We start from the raw sequence: 23,223 nt of genomic DNA, 5'->3' as shown, positions 1-23,223 counted from the left end.
TATTTTTCTCACTTTCCTTTCATTCTATTTCAAGAGGCCTAGCAGAAAGCTGTTCACTTCATAACAAAAAGCCCTTTGCATCATTCCTTCCCAGAGTTCTAATGAACGCCAGATTAGTTAATCACCTAGAAGTGGGGTCAATTTGAGCAAGGCTTTTGGAGAGCATTGCATTAATCAAACTATAAGCTACAAGAGTGGTTAGATAAAAGCTACCGTAAGCATAGAAAATGAAAGTATATTAATGATGTTTTGTATTTTTTCATTATGTCTAATTTGTATGCTTTTAATAGTAACTTAAATGTGTCTCAAGCACATAGTTCCTTTTTTTTTTTTTTTTTTTTTTTTGCGGAACCGGGGATTGAACTCAGGCGCTTGCGCTTGCCAGGGAAGCCCTTATTCCACTGAGCCATCTCCCCTACTTTACTCATAAGTAAAAATTAGGTTTTTTTGAAGGAAAAATATGATTTGATATGTGAAAAAACACTATATCACCAAAGTTTATTCGGCCCGATAAAGTTGCACTCTCTCACTCCATGAAACTGAATCTTTTTCCCCACTTGTCTCTCCTCCTCTTGTCATGAACTTGGGGAACATATAATCAAAGTTCTATCCATGCTCCCCAATTGATAATCCACTGATGAAGCTATTCAGATAATCAACTAGAGATTTAGCCATCATTATATTTGTCATGAATGTTTTCAATATTATTGCCACTAAATGTTGAATAGAATACTGTTGGCCCATTCATAATGAAAAGTACTTAAAGACTACTTAATTTGCGATCTAGATTGTGGTAGGCTCTTCTTGCTAGTTCTTTTAAGATAATTTTCATTAATTTTCTCTCAAGACTTTTTCCTTAAAAAACTGAACATACAACAAAATGCATCTTTCAGCACACATGAGTGTTCTACCATTACAATTCTTCTCATGCCTTCTGAATAAAAATCACTCTTCTGCTGATTTTTCAACTAGATCTATTCTAATCACTCCTTAATTCCATGAGGGCTCTTCTCTTCACGGTGCAGCTGAAGCTATCTTTTTGGGAAAAAAAAAACTTAACTATATCATCTTCCTGTTTGTGGCAATTTAACGGTTTCTTCTATTTCTTTTAGGATAAAACAAAGCTTCTAACATAATCTACAAAGTGGTCACCTTGCCCTGTCTGTGTTTCCAGCCCATGCTGCCCAACATGCCCACCACACTGGCTTTCCCAGCCCCTCACCCTTGCTGTGTCCCTCCAGCAACTGGTATCTCTGTATTTGAAATTCCCTCCACCTAGAAAGGTTTCCCTTTCCTTCCTCACAGAGGTAAAATAATCTTACTGTTCCCTGCTCAGTAATCACTAAAAGATGACAGCATGTAATCTCATGTTTTCAACTGAGATTATCTTTGAAATATATCTTGCTTCTCTTAGTTTTGCATTTTATATTCACAATTTTATATGAATTCATATGATTAGTTAATTCATACTTCTCCTAGCCCACTATAAATTTTACTAAGGCAAGGCCTTTATCTAGATTTACTTACTTCCTATTCCTCAAAATAAGCATGCTACAGGCATTCTGTAAATATTTCTTTCTTTTTTTAATGTATTGTGTTGTTACAGGGTCTCACTATGCAGCTGAGAACCATAGTGATCCTTCTGTTTTCAGCTTCCCCAGGGCTGGGATTACAGGCATACAACACTACACCAGGACTCAGCTGGCTCAGCCAGCCAGCTGGTGGTGTGCCAAGGATTGAACCAAGGTCCCTGCACTTTTCTAAGGTTACCTAAGCAGGCGACTTAGTCTGCTGAACTATCTCACCAGCCTCTCTAAATATTTCTTTATTGAGAATATAATACATTTCCTTAAGGTCTTCGTATATGATTTCTTCCAGTATATGTAATGTAGCATTTTGATCTAAAATAGTATAAATGGAGTTAATTTTTTATAGAGTGAATTCTAATCTTCAATTTTGTCTTTTCTTGATTCAACTTAAAATCTGAATATAGAAAATTTGATGATAAATATGAATAGAATTCCATAACAAGAATTAGCTCTCACATTACACATTGAAAAATACAATTTCTATTTTCCTTAATATTATTTACTTCCTGTTCATTAGCATTAATGTGGATATTATATACTAATCCTAGAAAATTCAATACAGTTATGTCTTCTTTTGTGCATCTGTTTTTTATTATTTTATTAATATGAATGTTAGTAAAATTGCATTTCCTCTAAGCAGTATTATCTTTAAAAGAAAGTTATAATCTTATAGAAATTAATATGGAAAATGGATCCCATGCAAAATTTATTTAAGTCTACCAATATCTGTTTTTTTGGAGAAATTATTTTGAAATATTGAATGAATAATGGGAATACATAATTATTTTATTTTTAGATTATTAAGGTAAAATAATGACGTTGTGTGAGACCAATGCCACAAGACAAGTGACAAGGTTTTGCACATCATACTTTGGTCTCTTACCCAAAACTTATCCAGCTACCATGTAACATGCATGTAGTTGAGTCAATTCAGATTGTGGTCTGTCAGCCCTATATTATGATTAGTAGAAGTCATAAAAGATTGTCCAGAGAAAGTCTGATGGCACATAATGATGCCCTAAAACACCAGAATTTTAGGTGAAATAAATGTAAATAGATTATTACAGATACACGAAGGAACCAAAGTTAAAAAAAAAAAGACCAAGTCATTTATCTAAGACCACAAACTCTGCTAATGACACAGCCAGGGCTAAAACCTAGATATTTTAGTGCACAAAAATTTTCATCTCTTGATCACATCAATTCTGTAAGATTCTCTAGGAAAAAATAATCTAAACAATGTTCATCATGGTCAGATTACTTTAATAACTGGAGACTCACAGACACCTTTATAATCACATATAATGCTCGCCATGTTTTATTATCTAGTAACTAATGATGTGTAGCAGTAACCCTAACCCTCCATTCACTTAGCATTTTATAAATTTCTCAAATGTAATATGAAACATTGACAAAAAAATCTGTATACTAGATAGTAGTGTTTCCATATCTCTTTCCTGCCAACACAGACTTTTTGGTAATACTTTACATTTATAAAATTCTGGCAATTCCTCACAGAAATAGATATTGACAGAGATTTATGATGTGATGCTACACTGGTGGTATATTTATAAAAACTACTCTCCGATAACATGAAATTTAAAAATAAGTCTGACTTGTGGAATTTTCTAATTACTGTGTTAAGAAAATATTCCCATCCTTTCCAATTTCAAGTTCCAGGTTTATAACAAAATAATTCAATATTTAAAAATTGTATCTAGTGTACAAGTTTCAGTCAGCCTCAACACACTGCTAATACTATGCAGAAGCCTACACAAAATCAAAGCCCACTCCATCATAATAAGGGAGAAACAGAGACTAAAATAACCAGGTGACACTTCAGGATCACAAGTTTAATGAGCTGTCTCGACACCTAAGGTTCTGCCTGTCTTAACTCTTCTTGTTAATGGGATGAAGTTGTATGAACTAGAAGCAGTTAGTGGTCCTCCCATGATTGGTGACAAAGGCTTCTCAGAGGTCAGCAATGTCTGTACTGCCAGGGAGACTGTGGGAAATGCATGCTGTTTGGCTCCACCCTAGAACTACTGTGTCTTAATTTCTTTTTTTCCAATTTCTCTTTTTATCGCTTCCTGTCTCTGTCTCTGTCTCTCTCTCTCTCTCTCTCTCTCTCTCTCTCTCTCTCTCTCTTACTAAGAATTAAATCCAACTCTTTGGAACTAAGCAACACCCTCAGCTTGAACATCCCCACATCTCTTTTTGGGGAACAGGGTCTTGCTAACTCACTAAATGGTCCAAGTTGAACTCCAACTTGCCATTCTCCCAAATCAGCCTCCTAAAGTGACAAGTTTACAGGTCTGCCTCACAACACCCAGAATAAATCAGAACCTTTGGGTCCAGAAATCTACTTTTCATCAAGGTCTGCAAGTGTTATGGAACAAACAGAGAAAATCTTTCCTCAATAAGCACAAATATCTTTTATGAATGAAATGTAAGAACACATTTTGCAAAAATCAGCATCTATTAATTGAGAGACTTCATGGAAAGCTTCTTTTGCAAAGTTCAAAGATTTTCATAGTCACATAGACTTTACTACTCAAAATATTTCAGATTTTTCTTAAAATAAAAAAAAATGTTGATATATTTAACTTCTGGTTCTGAACTCTAGTATTTAAAGATCAAATCCTAACATCCATTCATATGCCTTAATATTGACATTTTTCATATTTCTTAATATAAAAATACTTTAAAAAATAAACATTTCCCTTTCAAAGTTCTCCATTATCTCTTTCACAAGTCAATGTTGGAAGCAGGAAGAAAATGTTCAAATGGAAAAGGGAACAAAGGAGGGAGAGGGGAGGGAAGAAGGGAAAAGAGAGAAGAGTACAGAAAGGAAAACGGAAACAAAGGTTTTATAAGGGGCGTGGGGAGAAAAGAAGAATCAAGATACAGTATGTACAGGTAAAACGTCTCTATGATGACTGCGAACATGTATTATCAAAACCATACCCAAAACTTAGTTTCAAAAATTAAGATACTGTAGCAAAGTGTCATTACGTAAACCTAACAGATTGTATAGTTATACATTTGTTTTGATGTAGCTGCTGCTTTCCATTGTTTTATTTTTAAAGTGAATATAAAAATAGAAAAAAAAAGTATCAGCAATACAGAATTTCATTAAACAAAATGATAGGAATTTAACAATGGTTGTGGTATTGTGTATTGTTGTCTTTACATTAGTTGTTTGGATTACCAGATATGAGCTGGTAAGATTGGTCAAAAATTATTTTAAAAAATTAAAAGAAGGGAGAGTAAAAATTTAAGCATTAACTGCTCCTTTCAGTAGACCAGCAGAAATCAGATGTACAAATACCCAAGTTCTCCTGTGTATAGACATACACATTTCTTTCTCCCTTCCTTCCTTCTTTCTTCCTTTCATCGCAGTTGTTCCTTCCATTTGAACAGTTTCTTTTCCTTTCACAATATCAACTTTCAGATCCTAATTACTTTTTCAGATCCTTACTCCAGGGAGACAGGACAATGTTTACACATGTGTGTCTGATTTATTTCACTTATGAGTACGATCTTTAGTTGCATCCATTTACCTACAAAAGCTTTGAGTTTATCTTTTTTATAGCTGAGTAATACTCCATTGTATAAAAATACCACATCTTTTTAATTTATTCTTTAATTGTTGGACATTTGGGTTTTGTCCAAGATTTAGCTATGAGCAATTGTGTTGCTATAAACATGAGTGCACTACTTTCTGTTGTTTTAATATAAGCTCCAAAAGAAGAACAAATAAATATTGTTCATTGTGTTTTCCTCTTCTGATATTTTGAGAGCCAGAAAATACACAAAACAATTATCCTCTCAAATTTTTTGGAAAAGCATTGCAAAAAAATAAAGCACAACTGAGTAACACATTTCCAAAATTTAAAAATATCTGGCAAAGACACAATGAAGTGACAAATATCTGTACTGGTATTATTTTGAAAACAATTAGACAGCGATCCAAAAATACAGGTCTCTGAATCATAATCCATTATTCAGTTTTAATTTCCTTTGAAAGGAAGACTTAAGAATGTTTAATGTATTTGCACAGAAATGAGATAACTAATATCTTAAGTGCTGGTAGATAATAAATTAATAGGAATGTTTTGGAAGATGATTCAATCATCTCCCTACTTCCTACCAAGTATTCTTCTGCTCTCTTGGTGAATAAATTCTTAGCCTTCATGGGCAGAGTCTCACAGACTACAGTGTTTTCAAGGAAGCTGGAGAATTCACCACGTAATTCTCCAGTGACTTAGGCCTAACCCAAATTTCCTGTCTGCTAGGCCAAACAGCTCTGACTCACAGGAGGTAATCACCCTGCAACCAGCCTCTTAAGAGTTTAAGGGATTCCCTTCTCGAACACGTGCTAAGAAGAACCTCGCCTCTGACCCAAGCGGCCATGTGGGTGGGAGCACGCTGTGGCAAGGCGCTTCCTCTTCCAAGTCAACATCGGTGAAGCAGTCAGCACTCTGGAGCAAGGAAACAAGCCCTGCTTCCTGACACCAGCTAAAATATCATCCCAAATTTCAGCCCTGCTTGTTCAGAAGAGTCCTCCTCACGGAGACACCAGGAGATCGATACATCGGCACAGCCACGAACGCGGCCCGTGCGGCCACGTGTGGATAGAAAAGGCACAGAGAGGAGAAGGACACTTACGGTTGACACAGCTTGATTAGGTCCTGGTCCGTCGTGCCTGGAGGAAGGCCTCGAATGTACAGGTTGGTTTTACTCAACTGTTCCCCGCTGCTGTTGCTGCTGCTGTTGTTGCTGCTGCTGTTTGTGCTGGGGCTGGGAGGAGCCATGGGGTGGGGAGCTGGTGCATAGGGCTGCTGCAAACAGAAAAAGCTGTTACTGGAAAAACAAAAGCCAGGACACCTCCTCACAGGCCAGCGGCACAACTCAAAAGCAACGCGAGCGGCTTGTCCTTTCCAATTCACACATGCACGCGTATGCGTGAATCACTGGGCCGTGCTCCTTCTGGAAGTATTGCTTACTTTTCCTCCATCTGACCCTACAGTTGACTCAGCATATGTCAGCCACAAATGGGACAAAGAGAGGTTATCAGGTGGTCCTGGCAGTATGATATGGCTCTCCTCCTACCTGTAAAGCAGCCATGCTTTCTCCCTCCTTCCTAAAATAAAACAGGTCAGTCTTGGCACCCAGCCTGGGATTGAATGGTCAACCATCCTTCCTTGCCTCTACCCTTTTGTAATAGCTTTTGCTCCAAAGAATCTTCCTTATATTATTTTCCTTACTTCCTAGTGCCTAGCATAATTCCTGATATGTAGAAGTTATTCTATAAAAACTGATTCTATGAATGAATGAATGAATGAATGAATGAATGAATGAATGATAGAAACTCAGCTATTGTCTCCATTCCCAGAAAGTGCTTCTTCATACTGAATATTCCCTGCTTGCAAGACAGAGCCATGAGTCTTTCCTCACTTTGAGGTCCCCTTCAAATTATGCTAAGCTGTGATCTACATCTGGGCATCATGGATGATCAACAGAAACAGTATTAGTTGTAGGGCCTGTCCTCTGGACTGTAGATTACCCAGTAGCATCCTCAACTGTTATTCACAAGATTCTAGGAGCAGCAATCCCCCAGATTGGCATACCAGAAGCATCTCTCAAAATTGCCAAACATCCCCGTGTAGGAAAAGGTCTCCCTTATTGGTCACCACTGTGTTATTAAGTTACACAATTTTCTAATGAAATGAAGGGATAATATCGCCCACAGAAACTTGTGCTGTGCAAAGCAGCCCACCCATGTCCATGCCAGAGTTAGCAAGTGGCTTTACTCCCTAGTCTCATTTCTTTTCATCCAGGCATGACTTTAAAACTTCTCAAATTGTACTGTCTCAGTGGAGCCCTTGTTGCTTCTCTCATTACCTTTATGACCTTCGCATGAGGATTTAACCTATCTGAGATGTAGTAAGCTAATTAATATGAAGGAGATAGTAAGAGTGCTCTCTTATGCCATAAGATCTTTTAAAAACTCAAAACAATGGTTTATGGATTTGAGTAGCGACATCATAAACAGAGCAAGAATAACAATAATGGTAATATTACGGTTGGAAAACATCTGGGCAACAATACTACTCTATTAAAATCCCAAATTTTCTCATCTGATCACAGAATGTTACTTAAAGATACAGTGAAAACATTCATCAAGACTCCAATGGGAAATTTTTATGCGCTTAACCTGCAGTCTAATTTATCAGGGTTATAAGGTTAGTAGTTATCAAATAGCAAGTTTGGGGCACAAGAGCAGAAGTGTTTATTCAGATGATGTGAAACTGTTCAACCCTTTATGTCATGGAACAAAGCTAAGGGATGGTATGATTATTCCAAGGAAGGAAAATAAGAAGAATTTCATTTTTTTTTTTTAAATATCTGAAAGCACCGTGATCGACCTATACCGACATCCACTGTGTCGAGGTGAATGAATCTTTGTCCTGGAAGCAGAGCTTAGCATGGCCTTCTCACTGAACTCTTTCAAATCCTGCAGTGGCTTCCCACTGAACTGAAGTGAAACCTTGACTTAAAGGAGTCCTAAAAGTCCTGTCTGATTCTTTATCTCTCCGAACACTCCTTAAACTCTGCTCAGGCACACAGAGGACCTCCCCACCCTCTCTACTCCACAGCCCAGTTCGACTTCATTGGCTTTTACTCGTCCTGCTGCTTTCCACCAAGTATCACTCTGAAGCAAAGTTCTTTTCCTTCCCAGCTTTCAGCATGCTGGTCTCTGTCCAATGTGTTTGGGGGTCACTAATTTAATATGCATCAGTAGTGCCATGTGGATGTCCTTTTAGTGTATGGAATGAGCTGGTCTTTACACGAATAGCACCTATCATAGGGCCTGATAAACAGTGAGTGCATAATAAATTTTTGGTATACATCTTGTGAAATAAAAATGGAATAAACTGTACTTCTAGTGACCGGAGGCCATGCCTTAGCAATACATAGCCTCATTTCTTGGTACTGTAGACTATTTTACATCTTCCAGGATTTCAGTGTTGCCCCAGTCTGTATTTCTAAGCACCTCAGGATGATGCCTCTTAAGTTCAATGTATCAAGGTATAGCTTATTGCATCTCTGTTCACATTTTCCAATTCCCAACCTCAGTCATCTGCCACAGTTATCTTATACTTTTAGTGATTTTATCATTTTTTCAGCTTTCACGCCAGAAAATAGAAGCTAGTTCCGTCTGCCCTTTCTTCCTAAATTTCAGGATATCGTCAGCCAACACAATCTCTGAATTCCCATTTTTCCTCTTGGCCAGTTTGTACCAACTAGGATGTAAATGCTTTAATATTCTTCTTTCGTTTCCTTTGCCTCATGAGTCCCTGTTTAAATCTTTGATTTCTTGGAAGAAAAGGAGCCAAGAATCAGTTGTCCAACATAAGCACAAACTGAGGGCAGATGAAGGACTGGGAAACAAGAGAATAACTATGACCCAGCAAAGTCCGAAGCTTCCATCCCTGCTTGGAATAAACATTTTTCCTCAATCATTTCTTCAGTATTACTTAGGTTAACATCAGTATTGTTAGTGTAGAATTTAAAAATGAAACACAAGAGAATGCTTTTAGTTTGTCTATTTGGATTAAATGGAATGTATCCATTACTTTTTTTGGATTTAGAATTTGCATAAAGCTCAAGTTTCTTTGTTGTCATAGAATCCTAATGCTTGTTTTCTGACTTCGCAGGATCTGTGTCAGTTTTCCTATTTTCCAAGCCCTACACACTGCAACTGTGCAGTCCGTGCTTGCTAAAGTGCCATCCTGGGGTCTGGTCTCCACACGGGTCAACTAGGATTCATCTTTTACTTCCCTTATGTGCTGCTTTATTCTCTCGAAATTCCCAAGACCTTTTAAAGTTGGTTGCTTCCACTTTCACCTCCTCTTCAAATTCTTTGAATTCCATCCTCAGCTGAGGCTTCTTTAAAAATCAGACTTTGTTTAAAACAGTTTTTCCCACTGCATGGCCCTGAAAATCACCAGGGAGCCAGAAAACCATCTCCAGCTCTATGTATCACACAGATCAGATGGGCCAGTTCAGTCTGAACCCTTAACTGATCAAATAAGAGAGCAGCAGCTACAGCATGATCAATATGTGTTTACTTAATTCTTTTTCCCCGAGGGCTCTTTGCAAGCATTTCCATAACCAGAACACCATTTAGTAAATTGCATGATGCCTAAAACAATAAATGTACCCTCCAACAGGCCCATCGCATTTCACTAGGCAAGGGAAAAAACAAGAACAGGCAAAAGCAAATCAAAGTTGAGATGGAGACAGGAAACTCCTATGCATGGAAATGAGTTATGTTGTTTGTATGTGGAAATTAAAGCTCCAGTTTATGAAGAAGGGATGTGTTTCAGAAACCCTTGGAATACATGTACCCCCAATGTGATTTTCTGTTTCATGTATTGCTTTTTCTCTTTATTCATTTTAATGGGGAAAATGATAAAAGCAATGCAGAAGTTCAAAACAAGAGGATAGAAAATTAATCATGGCTATTATATTGCATACTGTTATCTTCAAAGTAGTTGTTCAGATTACAAGATATAGCCATGCAACATTGATTAAACAATGTAAGCACTAACTATCCCTTTCAATGAAGTAATATAAATTAGTAATAGAATTCTCTTAGCTATGACTCTAAATCTTCTGCTGAAGAAGGTAGACTTCTCATTGAAGTACTCCATCCATATACTATAATGTATAGTACAGAGACCCTTCCCAGTATGTTGATAATGTGATTATCATTGACTGTGATTCTAGTAGCCATCAATGTGGTAAGTCATGCTTTGATTTTAAGAATTACAAATTCCTTCCATTTCACTCATTTCCAAATACACATCCTTTAAATACTACAAGGTTGGCAGAAGGTTCCCAGAATGGCTGAAAAGTGCACAGGTGTAAATGAATTAATTTTTGAAAAGTAGAAACTATTATGTATGCTCTGGCTGCCAACAATAGATGACCAGACTAAAGATTTCTCTAGAAGTGAGAGAAAGAGAGAGAGAGAGAGAGAGAGAGAGAGAGAGAGAGAGAGAGAGAGAGAGAGAGAGAGAGAGAGAGAGAGAGAGAGAGACAGAGACAGAGAGAGACACAGAGACAGAGACAGAGAGACAGAGACCGAGAGACAGAGACAGAGAGAAAAAGGGAAGAGACAATCTCTAGGGGTTATTGGGTCACATAAGCCACTTTCCTGGTTAAAACAGCTCTGCGTCCTGTTTCAACTGTTTGTCTCTAGATAGATTTGAAATGTTACCATTGCTTAGTTCTTAAACCATTTTGAGCTCCTGAGGAAGGGATTTTAAAACGATAGCAAAAAATATTTTCCTTCAGATAAAATGGACTTTGCTGTATTGCTCCAAGTCACAGTCTACTATCCCTGTTTAGGAGGAGGACTGCAGTCAGGTCCTGAGCGCTGTGGCTATGCTGACACAGCGCAAGGGACTGCTATGAATCTGTAGTGTCAGCTGGGGAGACTTTGGATGACACTTTGACTGAAAAAAGGAGAAGAATTCTCTTGAAGGCCCACACATACGATGGAGAACAGATATGCAGATTTTGGAGGACAGTAATTCCTGGAGGCCCTGCTGGGAGAATCAGTTAGACTGTGAAAGGGGAAAGGCTCAGTAATCACACACAGAGGCGCCAGATCAGAGCACCACACCACTGCCCTATTTAGAAAATTAAAATGACTTGGCATCGATTTTGGAAGACATTGTTCTTAAAACAATATTTCCCATGTTTGTAGGTAATATTTTTGGTTGCTTGCTGAGCATTTGATATATTGTCCTCGCAAAAGCTCAGTGAGGCAAACAACATTCTTCTGACTTTGCAAATGAGGGAACCAAGATACAAACAGGGTAAATGACCTTCTCAAGGCCTCAGAGCTTGAGCCGTGTTTGAACCCAGGGAGTTTGAGACCAGAAGCCAAGCCAACCCCATCCCCACCACGTGGTAAAGCTTCAACTCTTAAGGATATGGGCACCAAGAAACAAACACTTCCTTGAGGTCCACTTTGAAGGATGAGACAGGCAGAAGGCCTGCTGCACCCCAGTCTGAGTAGGAAGCAAAGATAATAATAATAAACAGCAGGAAGTCCAAGGTTAATAAGGCCTTCCCTGTGTTTAAGTCTATCTGAAAATTTAATTCCAGAAGGGAAGTCGCCATCAGAACCAAGCATGCTGGGAGTTTTTCAAATAATGTCAAACACGTGGGTTCATTTGTCAAGATTCATGGTTTGTTATTTAATAACAGGAAAATGAACTGGCTTTTAGATCATCCGAAGCAGCTGACTCATTTAGTGTGCTTTGTTAATATGTCTCATTTTTCAAGTTTGGAAAGTCTGTCAACCTGGTCCTCCTACATTCTTGTAAAATGTGTCTCTGTAGGTGTAAAGGGAAGGTAGTTATGTTTTTATTTTCTGCTTGTTTTCCTTAACAGAAAGTATGTGGTACACCTGATAAATGTCATCTGCACATCCACAGAGTAAAGAAAATCATCAAAAGTAATAATTTATACAATGTCAAACTACATATCATGAACATTTGTCTATGAGCACTGCTGTGTTACATCATTACATATACACTTAACAGGTAATTATAAATCGGAGTTCTCAATTTTGGTATGACAGCCTTTGTAGATATGGTATTTACTAGTTGTGGGAGACGCCTTGTGCATGGCAGGCTATTTAAATGCATCACTGTCTTCTACCTTCTTGGTGTCAGATGCACAGCACGACTCTAACTTGTGACAATCCAAAATGTCTTCGTATATTGTTGAAAGTCCCCTGAGTAAGATTAAGGAAGTTTCTCTAGCTGAGAAGCACTAATTTAAACAAATCCAGCCCTATTTTCAAAAGGTCAATACAGAGTTCCCCAAGGAATAATGATACTAATTCAATGGTCGAACTGAAACTCATTTCGCCAAAAAACTCCACCACAAAACCAAAGTTCAGCTCCTTAGCCCTAAGCACACATGCATCCTCCCCCTCCACCCAGACTCTCTGTAACCAAGATGTGGTACACTACATTTCATTAACAACAGACCAGGACTGAAGCACACTTCTCTCTCTGATTGGAAACATAACTCTTTTACAAAGAGAATGTTAAATATTTTTGCATGCAATTCCCCTTGGCTGGAAATCACAGGGCCCTGTTGCCAAACTGAAGTCAGCTCTAAGGCCAGCATCTGGCTGCTGGCAGGCATGGGAAGCACTCGGTCTGGTGGTTTTGGAGTAGCCTTGGCCTGCATCACACAGCAGACTTCTCTGCTGATGGACTCCCCAATTTGTTTTTATTCATCTCCAGTGCCATAGAATTCGTATTCTTTTATCCACTCAAGAGTAAAGCCCCGGATCATGTCTCCCACGGGACTGACATGCCAACTCTTTTACTATCCAAAAAATGAATATAAACCACATTCCTGTCCTCAGTCATACATTATTTAGCCTGCATGTGTGTGTGTGATCCATTGCTTGTTCAGCAATGCTGCTGCTGGCTATCAACTCTGTCTCTCAGGTTGTGTAGTCTCCACATAACCCTGTTTCTACAGGCCTCTCCTCGAGTGAGGACACATGAGAAAATACGCACTTCAAGAACTGTGACAGTCATTACCTTGTCTATAATAGCCTCCAATGAGGAGGGATATGAATACTGTCCATACAGACAATAACCAGTGCAGCTAAATGAATAGCTAAAGCAAGCCATGCAATTTTGGCCACAGCTTCATGAGCCACATATATTATGGCCTTGCAATTTTATGCTAGGTAATTGCCTCTCCATTATCTAGAGTATGACTATAGAAAACAATTGTTTCAATTATGCCTTTCATAATAGAGTTTGGTGAAAGCCTGGCCCACTTCTCTTTTGCTACCCACAGTTCAGATATGGGAATGAGCAATAAAGGATGAAAGTCCTCATAAAAGGCAATTACTTTAACACCCTCTGTCAACCAGGCAAGGTAAGAGCTGCTGTCAACATCAGTAGTGAGGTGCTCAAGACTCGAGATCACCTGCGGCAAATCCAGATTTGCCCCTAACCAGGCACTTAAACCTTTTGTGAATAAAAGCAGGACTACAATGATTTTGTTCTGTGGCCCTGCTGTGAAGCTAAAGTCTATAAATTGCATGTAAAATACTTATCACTGGGCCAGGTGCAGGACTGATACACACCAAGTATTTCCTTTTCTCTTAAACAGCATCATCATTACTATCAACATCATCACCATCATGAGGCTGAGGCCTAAAATGAACATTCTTCTCAGCTCTAGCTGGAGTCAGGTGCCTGAGGTGAGCCTGTGAGAGCTAGTCAGGTACCTACTTGTTAAAGCCTCAGAGCCACTGTGCATGAAACCAAGCTATGTCTTTCGAACTGTGGTTTGCCATTTTCATCAAGAAGCAGAATGCAATAACTAAGCAGTGATAAAACCATCATTTTGGATACAATAGCTAAATTAAAGGTGTTTACAAATCACTACTCAGTTTTTATTACAACTCTGCTAGGACAAGGTTCACTTTTGCTCTAAATATTAGTTTTGAAAACCTCTGCAGATTGCATAATCACTGAGTGCTCTGTGCTATTTACAAATAGGCTTAATTTAAAATCATTGAATTCCACTCAGAGGGTTAGATATTTAAATGGCATTTTAAAATGCATGGTACTTGGAAACACAGGAAAACTAGTTATTGTTCACTTCAAGGTCCTATAAACAAATTTTCATTAGTAAATTTATAAGCTAGTGAAGCATGCCACAAATAATGTCAACAGCCTTTTATCATGATTGCCAGCTGTCCCATGGACAAGTGCCGTCTTTGTGGAAATCCTTCTATGTTGACCAACTGTGATCTCTTTAAGGAAATATAAACCAAATTACCCCATACTTCAAGATGTGAAGCATTTATGGCATGAGTTTAAAAAAGTCTTGTCTATATTCTGGAAACTACTCAAACTGCTCATGGCTTTCATGTTACTAGTGATTGGATCTTTCTGGAAAAATGAGTCATGATTGGTTTCTCAGTGGGAAAGTATAGTGTCAAGTAGATCTATGACCAATAATCATTAGAATTTCAGCACTACCCCCAAATGCCAAAGTAACCACACATAATATGCCAAGCACAAGTTTGTTTGTTTTATTTTAAAGAGACTAAAAAGAATAAAAGCTATACAGAATTTCAATACGAGATGATAGAAAATGACCAGTGTTTATTACACCAGATAGCTAAGATAATTGTACTACTAATTTCTACTAGTTCTGTGAAAGGAGCAGCTCATGTTTATATTGTTTGCTCAGTATTGCATGCCTATCTCTGGTAATCTGAGCAACCACTTTGAAGATAACAATAAGCACAATTTTGAGGGTTTTATACTCATTAACTTATCGAACTCTCAAATGAGTAATGATCAGGTGGCAAAAAACAGCACTGAGAGTCAGTGAGGTGAGGTGACTCTCCAAGTTGTTCTACCACCAGCATCATATGCAGGACCTGAAGGTAATCAGTTGGGATTCACTTCAGCTTTAGTTCTAGATACATACAATCTCCTACGATAATCCCACGCAGCTATATAAATTGAAATATAATTGCTTTCAATTACATTGCATTTTACATGCAGCTTTCACTTGAACTAGTCATTTTTCAAGTGCTCTAACACAATATGGATACTGATTACTGCATGCATGTACCAGACAAAACATTTCCAGCATGCTAGAATGTTCTGTAGGGCAATGCTGTCATAAATGGTTGTGACTGTTGCAAGGTCTTGTTTTCCACACTGGGCTACAGATACTGTTACTCTATATGCTGAGATAGTTCTGGTCCCATAATAGACACTGCTATTTTTTATATACAATCATTCTCCCTTATTGAAGACCATTAGTATGTCTCGCTCTCCAGCCAGAGGGTAGGTCTACATTATGATATGGCAAATCCCTCTCCAGTGATCCCTCTCCTAAGCAATTACATTTTTAAGATATTTCAAGGGAGTACAACATAATGGGACAACGAGATGTATTTTAACCAATAATCAAGGTTTCCTGGGTATTGTAAAACTGCCAGAGGGAGAAAGGATGGAGTAGAGGGGGAGAAGCTGAGAGATGAAGAGAGACGGAGAGGGAGAGGAAGAAGGAGAGAGAAATTGAGATTAACTGTTACAGAATATGCAGATGTCTCTGTCACTGGCAGATAAGGTTCCTGCTCAGGTCATCTGCATTTTTTAATAATACTACCTTATGCACTTTTCATGAACCTGTGCAAACATGACCCCCTCACGTTAAAGTTCCATACAACCTGTTATTCTCCTTAATCTTACTTTTTAAACAAGACAAGGCAAAAAGAGAGAATGCTTTTGCACCACAAATTCAAAAACACTAACCTATATTCCATGGCATAAAATGCTTTTGTTGTTTTATTAGCCAATTCATTTATATTTCATTGGTGTAGCAAAATTAAATGTAAACAGAACCTAAGCTTTTAAAGTCCTAAATCTGAGAAATTTAGATAATAAAACACAATGATTTCCCAGAGAAGACAATGCTGGAACACAGATCAAAAAAAATGTGACAGCAATTAATACACAAACAGCAATTGCTTCATTATAAAAACTGAAAAGCATGCTTGCTTAGATAATTTTCCATAAATACATTTTCAACATTTGTTATGGTTTGAGCCATGAGACAGGAGCTATGAATATAAAATGAATATTAGGAATTGTATACTCTTGTCAAATGTATTATGATTTTTATCATCAGAAACTTAGATATGTACACATTCAAACCTCTATTGCTTCATAACTGCAGCCTCTAAAACTGCAAATCTACATTTTTCGGTGTACTTTAAGTCAATGTACCTTAGCCAATTTCTCAGAATCATAGAGACACACACAGTTTCGATGCATCATGTCTTTGTTATTTGATTTCTGGAGATCCTTTCCTCTTTTCCGTTCTCTTTCATGTTTTTATTTGTGGTCTGGATAATGAAATATCCACAGTATTTACACAATCCTGCTTTTTCTTCTCCAAATGGCTCTTTGTTTCTCCCAAGCAAAGTGACTGAACTTCAGGGCTCTGCACAAACAGGCCCTTTGCAGTAGGCTGGCACATCCTAAATGCTCCAGAGGGCCTGGCCTTGTCACTGCAGAGTGACTAGGGACTGAGACCCTGAACACACATTGCTTCTCTTGGGCTCTGCAGCACCACTGACTTGCTCTGACACTGTACAACTATGACCAGCCTTGATTACCTCAGTCTGTTCACCTGCAAAAATGAGAATGGTAAGTGTAACCTCAGAAGATGGTTCAGTGTATCAAGTGAATGATTGTGTAAGAAGCACACACACATGTGTACACACACACACATACACACACATACACACCTGCTTCATAGTGAATATGCCATTGATTCTAACTCATACATTTACCTAAATCCTAAAGTATTTTACAATCCTTGTTGTTATCATAAATAATAATATTCTTTTCAGGGATGAGTGTATTGGTGCATTGAGTGGTCTAGCTGAACTCTGCTTTGCTTGGGTTAAAATCTTATTGTCAGGTACAAGCAACATAGCTCAGTGGCACAGTGCTTGATTGCCTGGTAAGCACAAGGTCCTGAGTTCGATTCCCTGTACCCCCACACACACAAAAAAAAATCTTACAGTGCAAAAGAGTCCACTGACACTTGTCATTCTAAAATTTTCTAGGTTATAAATCAAAAACTGCCTTCTTCAATAGGTTCAGTAAGTCCTACCCTCGTCCCCGATACTAACTGCCTGAAACTCTAAAGACAACTGTCAACTCACAGAAAAGAAATCACTTGTGGAATATAGCAATGTAGGAAAATTATCTATAAAATGCTTAAATATTATAAAACTAAGATATGTTGTTCTGCTGGCAGAAAAATCTTATAAATTCAATAATAGACCACCTACTACACATCCACACCCTTAACTGAGTTTTATACATAGAAAAAGTACTAATTTCCCAGTTTCTAACATTAAAATTAACTAGTTTTTCAAAGTATTTTATTGTCAAAGAATATTTTGTTGGTAAACTATGGCTGAAACTGTATATTTAAGTTTAATTATGTCCTTAATATTTAGCAAGGTATATACTGTATTGTATAACTGAGGGTAGCGGAAGCAGAATTCATAGTATACAATGAAATAGAGACATATTTCTCACCTCATATTTTTAATAATTTTAGAAGATGATTTTGTTTCACCTTACTCTGCATTAAAGAGAACTATTTGGGCCTTGGTGAAGTGTGATAATAGCTTTCTCTAAAGAACAAGGACCAAGAGAAATTCTGAAGAGCTATCACTTCATCACTTCACCCCAATGAAGCCTCGGTAATTGGTCCACGCCATGGAAGACGAGTGGGAGATCAACATAGAAAATTACTCAGACTTAGGAGTTCTGGGGCTCTGAGGACAAGAGAAAGAGAGGAGAGAGAGAGAGAGAGAGAGAGAGAGAGAGAGAGAGAGAGAGAGAGAGAAAGAGAGAGAGAGAACTCGGAGGTTCAGCTTTGCTTTTGGCAAATAAGTACACAACTGATATTAGTTGTGACCATTAACTCTGATATAGAAACCACATTAGATTCAGGAACACCTAAGGCATTAGCAAAGCCGGCCTTGGGTGTGGCTGTGCCTGTGGAGGGGTGCCCTTAGGTACCATACAGGCTCTTGCCATTTCTTCTTGACACTCTTTTTGAGCTGCTGCCCAGGCGCTGTGAACTAAGTAGCTCTTCCCCACCATGGCCTTCCTTCCTGACTTTCTCACGTTGGATCCAGCTAAGTACAGTCTGAATGACACCAAATTGTAAGATGCATTAAATTTTTCATTTTTTTAAATTGTAAGCGTGTGTTTTGTCCTTCAGTGGGAATGCTGATCAATACACTAAAGTACAAAGTGTTCGGGACAGCCACACCATAAAATTTCTATGCACATACAAATCAGCTCCTTCAAGAGCTAGCAGCTCCTGCTCGCCGCTGTGCCCCGTCACAGACATGCCCACAGGTGAAATGTTACTCAGGGGCCTAGTTTGCTACAAGATGTACACAGGTGCAAGAGACCGTACCCCTGAGTAGTCAGAAGCAAGCCTGGGTACCACAGGAGAATGGCACGACATGTGCTCCGCGTCTCTGCTGTGGCTAATTTGCAGGCATATTTTTGTTAACTCAGTAAGAGTCTATGACCTAACACAGGAGAATTATGGGAATCATAAGAACTTCTTGAAGAAGCATGAGACTCTACAGACGCCTCTCAGTTCATTAGCCAGCAGAGAAGTCCTGCAAAGAAAGCCTCTCTACTGACATTAGCCCTTGTCTTACAAACACACTCAGGCTTTAAACTTTCTAAGGACAGACAATTAGCACCATGAGTTTGATCATGTTGGTAGCAGAGTTGAATCAGAAACAACCAAACATAGGAAGAAGTTTGGCATTAAGAGATGCAGTAGAGAAGCAAAAGGCCACCTTGAATTCATGTACGTAATGGTGTCATACTTCTTAAATTGAGGATAAAGGTCTAATGACTAGCATATGGAGCTAAGTATTTCAATAATGTAGCTGCTAGTATCAGGTTACACAGACACATCTATGACATAACACCCCTTCTGCTTGAGCTAACATCATATGGAACATAAAGCCTTGGCGAAAAGGGGGAAGCAGCCCAGCAAAGATCGCAAAGAATGGACATCACAGCGCAACAGCCTAGAAATGCCGCTTGGTTTATGGAGAAAAATTTTTAATAAAGATGAAAAAGTCTAATTCTCAAAAAGACTATAAAATTGAACCCATATTAAAATATGTATAAAATCCATTATATAATTAGAATGCATTATGTAGAGTATCATGAAATAATTTCTAAATGATACATAAATGAAAATATTCTAAAGTTAATAATTATCCTGAGGAAACATTTTAGAGGATGAAATATAACCAATGAAACTACTTCTTGAAATTCTTAGGGAGCAATAGAAAAGTTTAGGTACATAAGTTTGACAGAGTGCTCAGTACATTTCATATGAAAGAAAAGAAATGCAAGATAGCACAATTGATTGTATCAAAATGTGATAAATATTTACCTCTATTAGTAGTGGAAAAAAGTACCATTGTTTAGTGCAAATTTTATATTCTTAAAAAATAACTAAACATCAATACCTTTTACTGTTGGTGATCATTCTAAGTATTAAAATGCATAGAAATGTGGAAAGGTTTAGTTTTATAATTAGTTCCCAAAATCAATACATGGAATTAATTTCATGATCATTTCTTGTGGTTCAGAGAAATTGAAGATTAATAATATAGATAAGAATAAAACTAACAAAAAGGCTCACAACACAGAACTTTCTGTACCAGCCTGGTGACCTTCCTGAATGGATATAATCTATCAATAGACTGACTCAATTTTAAGTCACTTCTGGGCACGGGAACATGCTTTATCCAGTGAAAATCAACACTCAGTGGATGTTCATAATCATGTTGTCCATGATCAGTAGAGGAAAGTAAAGATTCCCAAGGAACAGACTACCCTAGGATCTGAATTCTCCTAATGTTTAAATCTTTCCAGATTAGGATGTAGAAGAAAGTTCCTGGAACAACAAACATTGGACAATGAGCACTGTTTAGAATACTACAATATTATAGGCCATTGACTGCTCCTTCCTCCTGAGTCGAGCTATGCCTCATGCTCAGGTAAAAATTCCCCTCATTCATTTGGATTTCTCTATTCATTCATGTTAATCAGAACTTTTGGAAAGTTAATGATTTCAGAAAGACACACGGACATGATCTTATTCTAGGCCTTGACTCCCTGTTTAGAGCCAATCTACAGTGTTGTGCTCCTTTACTCATTAATGACAAGAGCTTGTAAACCGTCATTATGATACATTTTGGGACAATAACATAGTAAGGACTTTGTATAGACTTGTCTTCTGGCTTCAGATCATTAAATCAATTTCTCATACTGGCCGGCCACATAGCTCCAGTATAGGGACCAGATGCAACATTCTGCCACAAAAGGATTGTGGTCGGCCCAACAATTTCGTCTTCAATGCCTAGGACATCAGTGCTGTGGGCAGGATACATGTCCTTGGAAGTCATTTTTGCATAGAAAAACTTGCAGTAATACAAATTTATTTTGTTAAATCTAGATTAAATGTAAATTCAAAAATGTACTCTACCACCACCCGGGGGGGGGGGGAAGCAAAAACAAAATCAAGTGTGTGTCAGAGTAATTGAAGTAGAAAAACACAAGGATCTAAACTAGTTCGATAAAAATATCATTTGCAAATTTTCTAAATATCATTTGCAAATTTTATAACCATATAAAGCTTGATAGCCAATGGAAGAATGTAGCTTTTATGAGGCTTAAGGGTTATACAGTTTTTCTGGCCACTGGCCAGTTTTAAAGAGAGCACAAGAATTATGATAAAAGATTTGATACAGTATCACTGGAAAAATTGGAGAATGTAAGGGTTGGTCCCTGGTGGTCAGATGTCAGTATTAAGGCAAGTTGCTACTCCTGACTCCTGAATTCAACTTTCTCATCACTCCTACAACCCTTCCCCTTCCAACAAGGAATATAAGAAGTGTATCTCTCACTGTACCAACAGGTGACCTTCTGTTTTCACCTAAACATTATACCGTTTGCTGGTTATATCCTGCCTGCAATGCGCTTTTAGCCTGTGCCTCTGGTGCCCTTCCCTGGCAGCCTGTGCACCGAAGGATGCCTTGTAGCATTGCTCCAGATCATGTAGAAGCATTTCTTCCTACGTCATGCCTTCAATGTTCAGACTGAGCCTTGCAAACATTTTCCACAAACTATGTGTTGTTGATTTACCATCTAGATTGATCTGTTCAGATGTTTGTTTATCGCAACTTTCTCACTGATGTGCCTCGTGGAGGAACAAGCCCTCCTATGTTTCCTTCTCCATTTCTCCAACATTTGTCTCTCATTCTAGTGCTTCTATTCTGGTCTAGAAGTACTTCACTTCCCACACATATAGATTAATGTAACTCTCTTCAAATTGTGTATCCTGTTCCCAGGCTCCAAGGACTCTAATATATTCCACACATGGCCTCAAGTTTTATCGTCCTAAGGCAAAAATTAATTTTCACATTTAATCCCCATGTTGAAAATTAAAATCAGAAATGCTCTTCACAGTCTGCAGATCTCCTTCCTTATGCTGACATCCAGCAGCTCTGAGCCAGTTTCATAGTCTCCTTGACCATTAGCACACAAAAATAAATTCCTATTTTGAATGTTCATAAAATTTACTGCCTTGGATCTGAAACCTATTTCATTTATTATTTCAAATTTGTAATAATGTGGTGCATTTGCTGGGGTAAAAAAGAAACCATTGTTTCCTGATGCACAACTGAGTACCTATTACTCAATAAAGGATATAATTTCCAAATTGCCAGTTCCTACAATTTGTTTGTTTTTCATCTAAAAATCCCACACAACTGGGCAGTTATGAGGACCCTATTAAATAATAGTATCTCAAAGGGCAGAAATATATTTGCATAATTCATATTTATAATGATGTGAGCTACACAAATCTTCATTGTGCAGGGAGAATGCCCCAGTGTGACTGTTCACATCTCAATATTCTGGGAATTGTCCTGCTCAGCATTCATCAGCCGTATCCTTATTTTATTCTATTAGGAGGGAAGCAAGAGTAATGCTAGATGGATCAATGTGCCAGTGAGTCCTATGGTTGTATTTTAGAATGACCTATATTAAAGGAGTTAGGAAAACAGAACAGAAATTTACTACTCACAGAATATTGGCTCACTGTAGCGGAAGGATGTCCCACACACGGCATGCTTTTGCTTTATTTACGCCCCTAAGATGCTTGACTAATAGTCCTTCTCATATTTTGCCTTACTTTTGAAAGTACAGATTCTCTTGCCTTATTGATCTCTTTATACCCTTATCATTTTTCCCCCTGAGTTATTTGGCATGATGACAACTGTGTGTTGCCAAGGCTGATTTAACATCATCTCCCAAGTATGCAGCACTGAGCTCAGAGCGGAATATTTTAAGACTGAAACATGTAACATATCTGTCAAGCAACGGTACAAATACAGTCCCCTGTCAGAACTAATGAATGAGGTAATCCAGAGTACGGATAAACAAAAGGAAAGTGGAAAATACTAGAAACTAAGGTTCAGCAAAAAGCATTTCTTGGTAATTTAATTAATTTATCATTTGGGGAAGAATGATGTTCTTTTGCTTTCTCGTTGCTTTTCATGCACATACACATACACATACACATACACACACACACACACACACAAAAAAAAAAAAGATTGTGAAAGTTATCTCTAAAGAATCAGCCATCAGAAGCAGCCAGCAATCCATGTGTTAGCGAAAAATTAGTAATCTTTAACTGGGCTCTCTAACTTACTGCAAGGATTTTATTTTCCCCAAATATTTTGTAAAACTTATAAGCAGATAACAGCCCCCCGAGTTTGAAAGGGCTTTGGTTTTGGTTTTGTAAAATTCGTATTAACAGGTACGATCAGGCATATGGATACATATAGATCATTCAGGGATAGTTAAACAATGATTAAAGGTACCCTGTCAATAGTGGCCCATCCTAA

The 23,223-nt window shown here is 37.9% G+C and overlaps 1 protein-coding gene across 9 annotated transcripts in view; it reads right to left on the bottom strand.

The window, feature by feature from the left end:
• The window catches only part of Rbms3 (RNA binding motif single stranded interacting protein 3), a 726,581-nt gene that overhangs the window by 554,844 nt on the left and 148,514 nt on the right, over window positions 1-23,223 (bottom strand). For 6 of the 9 annotated variants that reach the window (XM_023718499.1, XM_023718500.1, XM_004634210.3 and 3 more), the window contains one exon: window positions 6,261-6,433. In XM_023718499.1, the coding sequence (XP_023574267.1) occupies window positions 6,261-6,433 (173 nt within the window). The remainder of the gene's footprint in view (window positions 1-6,260; window positions 6,434-23,223) is intronic. The other 3 variants (XM_004634207.3, XM_004634211.3, XM_023718501.1) reach the window with 1 other exon arrangement.

Source organism: Octodon degus, unplaced genomic scaffold (genome assembly GCF_000260255.1).
Source record: "Octodon degus isolate 3935 unplaced genomic scaffold, OctDeg1.0 scaffold00059, whole genome shotgun sequence".
NCBI lineage: Eukaryota > Metazoa > Chordata > Mammalia > Rodentia > Octodontidae > Octodon > Octodon degus.
The sequence above is the reverse complement of the archived record's forward strand: the minus strand, read 5'-3'. Positions and strand labels throughout refer to the sequence as shown.